This window comes from Neopelma chrysocephalum, unplaced genomic scaffold (genome assembly GCF_003984885.1).
Source record: "Neopelma chrysocephalum unplaced genomic scaffold, ASM398488v2 Primary Assembly neopelma1_182469, whole genome shotgun sequence".
In the NCBI taxonomy this organism is placed as follows: Eukaryota; Metazoa; Chordata; class Aves; order Passeriformes; family Pipridae; genus Neopelma; species Neopelma chrysocephalum.
Window position 1 is genome coordinate 1 of NW_020938014.1, and position 7,881 is coordinate 7,881.

The 7,881-nt window shown below is 54.8% G+C and overlaps 2 protein-coding genes across 5 annotated transcripts; both read right to left on the reverse strand.

Annotated features, from left to right (window-relative positions):
• Positions 1–6: 6 nt before the first annotated feature.
• Positions 7–5,782, reverse strand: LOC113962538 (zinc finger protein 638-like). 4 transcript variants are annotated; one of them, XM_027673302.1, is made up of 2 exons: positions 5,393–5,782; positions 7–104 (listed from the first exon to the last, which is right to left on the reverse strand). In XM_027673302.1, the coding sequence occupies exons 1-2, from the start codon at positions 5,750–5,752 to the stop codon at positions 39–41; spliced, it is 426 nt and encodes a 141-aa protein (XP_027529103.1). In that variant the 5' UTR covers positions 5,753–5,782; the 3' UTR covers positions 7–38. The 4 variants fall into 4 exon arrangements, with proteins under 4 accessions (XP_027529103.1, XP_027529105.1, XP_027529104.1 ...); XM_027673304.1 differs by lacking the exon at positions 7–104 and adding an exon at positions 3,948–4,188; XM_027673303.1 differs by lacking the exon at positions 7–104 and adding an exon at positions 3,948–4,206.
• On the reverse strand, positions 5,753–7,033 carry LOC113962537 (zinc finger protein 638-like; the record flags this gene model as incomplete). The annotated part of the gene is made up of 1 exon (XM_027673300.1): positions 5,753–7,033. A coding segment is annotated over one exon (1,281 nt), but the record flags the coding sequence as incomplete, so codon positions are not given.
• Positions 7,034–7,881: the final 848 nt, after the last annotated feature.

The window sequence follows — 7,881 nt, forward strand, 5'->3', positions numbered from 1 at the left end:
CCTCCCAAGCCATTCCCAGTGGATCCCAAGCAGATCCCTTACTGCTGGCGGAGCTTGCGGCAGCTCTCGATGTGGGAAGGGTTGTTCTGGTGCAGGATCCAGTCCTGGGGATGGAAAGGACACCCGGAGAGGTTGGATCAGAGTGGAACACGTCAGCCCTGCCCACACTCTCTAGTGATGGTTGGTGTGTTTTGCCTTCCACCACATTTCACCTCAGGAACGATCTTAAGGTCAAAATTTCCACTTGGGATATTAAAACCACTCAAACATTATCACCACGGGGTGTCACAGAACACAAAGTGGAAGGTGAACAAAATGCCTCGTGTTCCATGAAATAAATGAAGGAATTAAACCCCCCCAGCACCCCGGGGGCTGTCACCACACGGATCAGGAAAGGCTGATCCAATAACTGGGCAAATTAAAGGAAATAAAGCCATTATTGGCTTTCACAGGCTGTCAGACCAATGAGCACCCCCAGCAAGCCCAGAAAACACAGAACCCCAGACGTGGCACCTCCAAGTCAGATCTCATTCCCACCCCAGCCTGGCTTCCCATGCCTGGAGCCCCAGAACATTCACCCCCAATCACGTCACGGCTAAAGGTCACTCCAGAGCCTGGGGACGTTCTTCACACACACACTGATTTATTTTACAAAAAACAACCTCATCAAGGGGGTTATCTTGAGGAAAACTGAGGGGTTGAGTAGAGACAGTGCAAGCCCTCGAGCTTGAAAAATATCTTAATATTACTTACAAATCCTTAAGCTCAGGTTTAACTGTGAGCAAAGAGTTCCCAGTGTGGGGAGCTGGGAGGCAAAGGAGTCAGTTTGCTGTGGAGAAGGGATATTCCATGGTCTGAAACTCTAAGGTGTAATGTATCGGTGATAATTATTAAATATTCCTAAAAAACCAACTTCCAGCTGCTCTAAGAGCATAAAATACAATCAGATCTATAATAATTAATATAAAATAACAGCTGTAAATTCAGCTGGCAGGCCGGGCTGGGCAAACAATTCCCAGCTGTGAAATTCCACGTCACTTTTCCCAAGCACAAGCTGGTCTGGAAGACAAAAGATGCTCCAACGTGTCTCTGGCAGCATCAAACCCTCTTGTTCCTCTGCCAAAGCTCTCGTGGTGGGAGGGGAAGGATCCCTGGGAAGGGCACAGCTCCGGCTGGGAATGGCCGTTCCTGGCACTCACCAGCTCAGATGTGCTCCAGGACTTCCCAAACTCCCAGAAACCTGAGGGCTTAATGGAACTAAACTGCATTTGAAGCACAAGGTTTGGTGTGGCTTCCTGCAGACACCAACAACCCACCTCAGGAGGCACTGGAGGATCCACTCACCATGTTCCCAACGTTCTGCTCATCCCAACTGCCCCAAACGAGGCAGGAAAACTGTCTGGGATCACTCTGCATCCAGCTCACGAGTCAGAAGCAGCAATTCACCATCACACACTGGTTTTCCCTAATTCCAGGCCATCTCTAAGCAATCCTGCTCAAAGGATCCCGTTTTTCCAGTCGATTTAGCCAGGACACAAGGGCTAAATCGAACGAGCTGGTAGAAATTAAAGGGAATTTGGCTCCCAGAATTCCGCTTCCACAGTGCCAGAGAAGGGGACACGGTGCCAGTGAGGCCCAGGGAGGGCATTTGGTTTCCAAGTGCCTCCAGCTGCTGATCCAATGCCGTTCCTGGGATTACAAAGGGGGATTCTCCTCCCAGCAGACAAGGACAACGTTCTTCTCTTTGCCAAGTCTTTGCTGTGCCAAAGCCCTCCTGCATCCCAGAGCTGCAGGAGTCTGGGTTTATGGATGTTGCTCCTCTTTGACTCATTCCTGGCCCTTCTCAGTCTTCAGGAATATTCCACTGTCTACAGACTCATCACAAAATCCCAGAAAAGTCTGGGTTGGAAAAGTCCATCTCATCCCACTCCTGCCGTGGGCAGGGACACCTTCCACCAGCCCAGGCTGCCCCAAGCCCCTTCCAACCTGGCCTTGGACACTCCCAGGGATCTCTGGGCATCCATCAGTCCCCAGAGACGGATCCCTCCCCCCCAGGACAGGATCCCTTCCCATCACATCCTGCTCAGAGGAAGAACTTCCATCCAGACTCCTCCGGCAGCTGCTCCACAACCCAATTCCCCCCCACCTTCCCTCATCCCATCCCACCCTCCTCTGCCTCAGGGATCCCCACCAGCAAGGTCCTGACACAGCAGGGGAGGGAGCAAAGGGTCTCCAGTCCCACACTCCCCTCAGCAGAGGAATTCCAAGTGCAGTTCTCTGTGGAAAACAAGGAGTCCCCGTGGCTTCGTGCGGTTCCAGGTCCAAGACGCCGACTCCGCCCTCCCTTCACATCAGTTTGGAGAACAAAGCTTGTGATAAATACACAGGAAACACCATCCCTTTGTGCTGGAAACTCTGCAGGTCCACTGCATTCCAAAGGGGATGTGTTTGGAGGCGGAGACATCCCACTTTGTTATCCCAGCATAACCCAGGCTGAGGTGGGAAATGGAGCTGCCCTGTGAAACATTCACACAGCGCTTCCATACATCCAGGGGTTTGGGAACAGCTGAGAGGAGACAAGAGGGAGGTGAGAGTCCACCTGACCAAGGGCAGAACTGGACACTCTGCCCTGAAAACGTGGCAGGACACGAAGACACCAATTTTTGAGAACACCTTCCAGGTCAAGCAGCACCAATTTACATCTCAAATCCCGTTTTTAAGGCTCAAAAAGCTGACCTCGTGCGAGGGTTCCCTTCCCTACAACCCTGAGGGAGCCACAGGGACCTTCCCAGACTCACTGAGGTGGGAAAAGCCCTCTGAGATCAGCCAGTCCAACCTCCCCAGCACTGCCAAACCCACCACTGACCAACTCCCTTCCTACACAGGTAGAAACAAGGGGGAACCTGTTCCCTTTGGGATGCTGCCCCAAACCCACCTGTCAGCCCCCGGGCACCTGCACTGACCCCAAACCCACGGTGGCTCGGGCAGGTGAGGGGCCTGTTGACCTGCCATCAATCACTGCACTCCAGGGCCATCCACATCTTACCAAAAGGGTTCCAAGTCTAAAAATATCTATTTTTCACAGGCAGATCCAGCACAGCTCCGGATGCAGATGGGAGATACCACAACTTGTGACTTCTGAACTGTGCATTAGCCAAAAACCACCTTAAAACCACATTGAAGTCTGTAGGAGGGAGGTTCAGGATGGTTTCTTCGTTACAGAAGAGCGAGAAAACACATTTTCTGTCTGACATTCCAACCTCTGTGTTCTGGTACTGCAGACACCTCCAGGCCATCTTCAGCTTGGATTTCATCAGAGCTCCTTAATTGGGGGAGATAATTAAGGAAGAGCCGCAGGGACAGCCAACAGGACAACTTGGGCAACAACAGAAGGGTTTTTCAATCCAGAGAACACTCAGCTCCCAGTGTTGGCACGTTCAGGGCAGAGCCAGGCCAGAGGGACACGGAGGGGAGGATGTCTCACATCCAGGTGTAAACCTCTGGTTTTACTAACCACTGGCAGGGAATGTGCTGGAATTCTCTTCCAAGGGGCAACTCAGCTTCTCCTTCAGCCCCGTTGAATTTGAGGTGAGTTTGGACTTCAGTCCAAGAGGGGACTAAAGGCAACTATGGAAAACTGTGAGAAACCTGAACTGGGAATGCCCCACTGTGACATGGCTGGAACCTGCCCTTCAGACACTCAGCACCTTCAGGATTGAGATGAAGAGAAGTGTTTCTTCACTCAGCATCTTCCACCGTCCTCACCTGCCCTTGGGTCACACTCTGCCCTTTGCTGCCTGGCTCCAGCCCCAGGAGCAGCTCTGAGGCCTCCTCTGGACTCTCTGCAGCAGCTCCACGTCCTCGTGCTGTTGTTCCCAGGGCTGGAGCAGCTCTGCAGGGGGGTCTCCCCTGAGACAGGTGATCTGCAGATCCAAACCTCGGGGATTCCTCGTTCGCTGCACTTCACCCATCCACAAGATCAGCGTTTCTTCAACAAACTCTTCTTTTTTGCAGTGAAACTTCGACTCTTCTGGTTCTTTGGCCCCGCTGTTGTGTCAGCAGGGCTGGTCCCGTGAGGCCTCAGGTGCACAGACACCAAACACTGCCCTGGAGGAAGCTAATCCAGGCCAGAGCCAAAGGAGGCGGGCCAGGAGCAGAGGCTGGGAGGCTGCAGTCGGATCAGGATGTCTGGGAACACATCCTGTGCTGCAGGGCCACCAGGACAAGAACTCATAACCTTTAATCCACCCCCAAAACCTCCCAGCTAATTTGTCAACAAGTATTTTTAGTAACAACATTTGCTTCATTTTCCCAGGCTCCCGTAAGCGAGAGACTGGAGAATTCCCATTTACACAGATCCCACTCTCCCAAAGTGCTTCTTTTCTTCCCTTTATTTTTCCCTTTAATTTTCTAGTTCCCTTTTCCCCTTTATTAACACCCCCCCAGATTAGTTCAATTTCACCCATTTTTATTTTAAATCAAGACTTCCTTTCCCACTTCCAAGCTGCCCATCTCCCCGGCCCTCAGTGCTTCCCGGGGGAAAGACCTTAGGAATTTCTGTTTATTTTTCCCTAACCCACCTTTAGCCAGTCAGTTTTTTAATTCACAGCAGAAACAGGGCCCAAAACCTCCGGGATTTTGCCAAATTACAAAAAGTCCCTCACCCCCCCCAGCCTTTCCCCACGTTGCTCAAACACTGTGTGCAATATAAACACGTGAAAAAATTATTAATGAATTATTCAATGTTTTTTGTTACCCTCTGCCTTATTTTTGATATATCAAACGCTGGGCTTTCCAGGAAAAGCCACAGCTTCCAGGATGTTTTTTATCTCCCAGTATCCATCAGTTTTCCCTTTTATTCTCCCTTCAAGGCTGGACTGTGGCTCCCTTCAGAGCTGGAAGCTGGGCCGGATGAATGGAGGCATTTTGTGTGTCCCCCCCGAGCCAGGCTCCAGCCCCTGGAACATTCACACAGAGCACGTCTGGAAGAGGAAATTTCGGGTTCTAAATGGGCTGGTTTGTTTGAAGGCAGAGTTTGGAGCAGGGAGAGTGAACACATGAACGTCTCCCCACCCTGCGACGTGATTTCAGTCCCCCTGATGACGTTAATGTTTCCCTCCACTGCCAAGGGTTTGTTGTGGTGTTGTTTGAAACCCGCTGCAGAGGCAGAAACCAGTTGTGATATTAAACAGAATTAAAAATCAACGTGTAAAAACAGCTGTGAAATGCAACTGGGAGAGGAACACAGCGTTACAGCCATTTCCAGCACATCAGCACTCAGGCTGGAGACCAGCATCCCAATCCAGAGAACTGCCAGGAAAACAACCTGGCCCCGAAACAGGAGAGGTGCCGGGCACACGCTTAGGGGATAATCTGGGAAAGACACACTCACCTTCATCTGAGTGCATTCAAGGTTACACAGAGAACACAAATGTGGGAATATTCGCGGCGACGTCGCATAGTAGTCGTTCATCATGGACGGGGTGGGCAGGCGTTTGCTCTTCTGGGTGTCGGAGAACACGGGCAGCCAGGACGCCTTCACCACCCCGAACGGGGACTTGATGGGCCCCTCGGCGTGGAAGCCTTTGGGGCCCCCTCCGGACCTCCCGGAGGCGCTGCCGGAGCCGCTGCCGGAGTCGCGCTGCTTCTGCTCGTGCTGGCTGATGGCGGCCAGGAGCCCGGCGGAGAAGGGCGGCGGCGTCACGGGCGGCAGGACGTGCTGGGACACGGGCGGCTGCACCAGCGGCGGCATCACGGGCGGCAGCAGGGGCTGCGCCAGCGGCGTGGGTAGCAGGGCCGGCATCATGGGCGGCAGCACCGGCGGCATCGGCGCCTGCGACGCGGGCGTCACCACGGGCAGCGCGGCGGGCGCCGGGCACAGCCCCGACACCTTGGCCGGGGGCTCGGCCGGGAAGAAGGGCGGGGCGCCGGACGAGTCGCCCTGGAAGGCCGGCAGCTTCATGAGATCCTCGGCCGGGAACACGGGGTTGCAGGGCACGGCGGGCGGCGGCACGGGCACCGGCACGCTCTGCTCCCGCGGCACGTCCTCCCTGCCGTCCGCGCCCGGGCCCTCGGGGTTGTACACGCAGGCCTCCAGGGGCGGCTCTGGGAGCCCCTCGGGGCCGTAGGGGCACACCTCCAGCGGGTCCTCGGTGTAGCCGTACTTGCTGGCGTGGCCGTAGTCGATGACCTTGCCCTTGACGGGCGCGCCGCCCGGCTCCGATCCCCGCTCGTCCCCGCGGGCCGGGGCGCGCGGGCCGGGCGCGGGCTGGCCCAGCTTGCGGATGCGGATCTCGCGCAGGATCCGCGGCATGTTCTCCGGGGTCAGCTGGTCGTCGGGGTAGCGGCTGAGCTCCTCCAGGTCCTCGTTGGACAGCCCGAAGCTCGCTAAAATGCTGGAGGCGCTCTCGGGCGTGTAGCGGTTCTGGGCGCTCGAGTTCTGCTCCAGCACCGGCACCGGCGCGGGCGGCTTTGGCGCGGCCGGGCACGGGCCGCTGTCCCAGCGGTTGGGCCGAGGGTCTCCCTTCTGCTCCTGGTGCAGGTTGTTCTTCTCCTTGACCTTCCTGGGATCCGCCCTGTGCAGCGTGACCCGCACGTTGATCCTCTGGGAGCCCGTCCACTGCAGCGAGTCCTGGCCCGGGGGTCTCTGGGGCGCTGCCTGGGGGGCTCCCGGCGCCGGTTTCCTCTGCGGCCCCGCCGCCCCTCCTCCTCCCCCGAAGGATCCCGGAGGCTTGCTGCCCGAGGGGTTGGGTCCCCTGGGCCTGGGGGGCAAGGTTCCTCTGGGGCTAAACATTGCGTCTTTGGGCAATGCCTGGCGGAACCCAGCGTGGGCAGGGGCCGCGCCGCCGCCGGACACCGAGGACCACGACTGCAGAGCCAAGTGGGTCTTAATTTGGGCAAGCTGAAAGGGAGGAGGGCCCAACACAAGGGGGCCGCCAAGGCCAAGGTTCAGGGAATTCACAAGTGGTGCGAAACTTTCCAAGAACAACACAAAGCTGCAAGTTAAAAGACAAGGATTAGATGGTTCGTCTCGTCACCTGCTCACAGCGGGTGAGAAAAGCAACCCAAGGCACAAAACGGGGTCTGCGGGACAGTTAAAAAGCTCAAAATTCTGTTAAACAAAAACATTTTCTTTCACTGCGTAAAACCTTAATATAGAGAACAGGCAATTAAGTCAACGAGCTTTAGCCAATGAGCTCAAGGTCACAGGTCACACAACCAGAGAGGACACTTGGAACAGCACCGGTTCAAACCCGGCACTTCAATTCCCCGGGACAACAGAGTTTGGGGTTGTTTACAGGTCATTTTATAAGCAATGAGGCAAAGGGTGAAGCCCCTCTCCAAAGGCTGACGAGGGATGGACTGGAAGTGAAACCATGACATGGAGAACTCAAACCGGTCACAACTCGGTGTCAGGTCGCTGAGGAGCCGAGCTGAGGTCGGAGCAGCTTCCAGGAGGACACTCCCATGACACTCTCATGGGTAACAACTAAACCCTGCAAGAATTCACGGGGCGTGACAACGCTTGGGTTCTGTGGATAGAAAATTTCCATTTCCCAGATGTTAAAAGCAAGAGCTTAAATTGAAAGGACTTGAAACAGAGAGGTGTAAAATCATACAGAAACAAAAAAACCATCTAGACACATAGAAAAGCACCATGGCCGTGGGAACTGGGTCTGATTTTGGGGCAAACCAGTGAGAGTTCAGTCCTGTAAGGCAGGAAAAGCAGGTACAAACAGAGGGAGAGTAAAATTAAACACCACAGAGTTCTGGAAATAGAATCACAGAGTGGTTTGGAAGGGACCTTAAAGACCATCTGATTCCAGCCCCTGCCATGGGCAGGGACACCTTCCACCAGACCAGGCTGTCCCAAGCCTTGTC

Coding starts and splice junctions, on each gene's coding strand:
- LOC113962538 (XM_027673301.1), bottom strand. CDS start 5,752: ATGCCGCCGCTGGTGCAGCCGCCCGTGTCCCAGCACGTCCTGCCGCCC. Junction 5,158..5,392: donor TTGAATGCACTCAGATGAAG/GTGAGTGTGTCT, acceptor CTGCCTCTGCAG/CGGGTTTCAAACAACACCAC.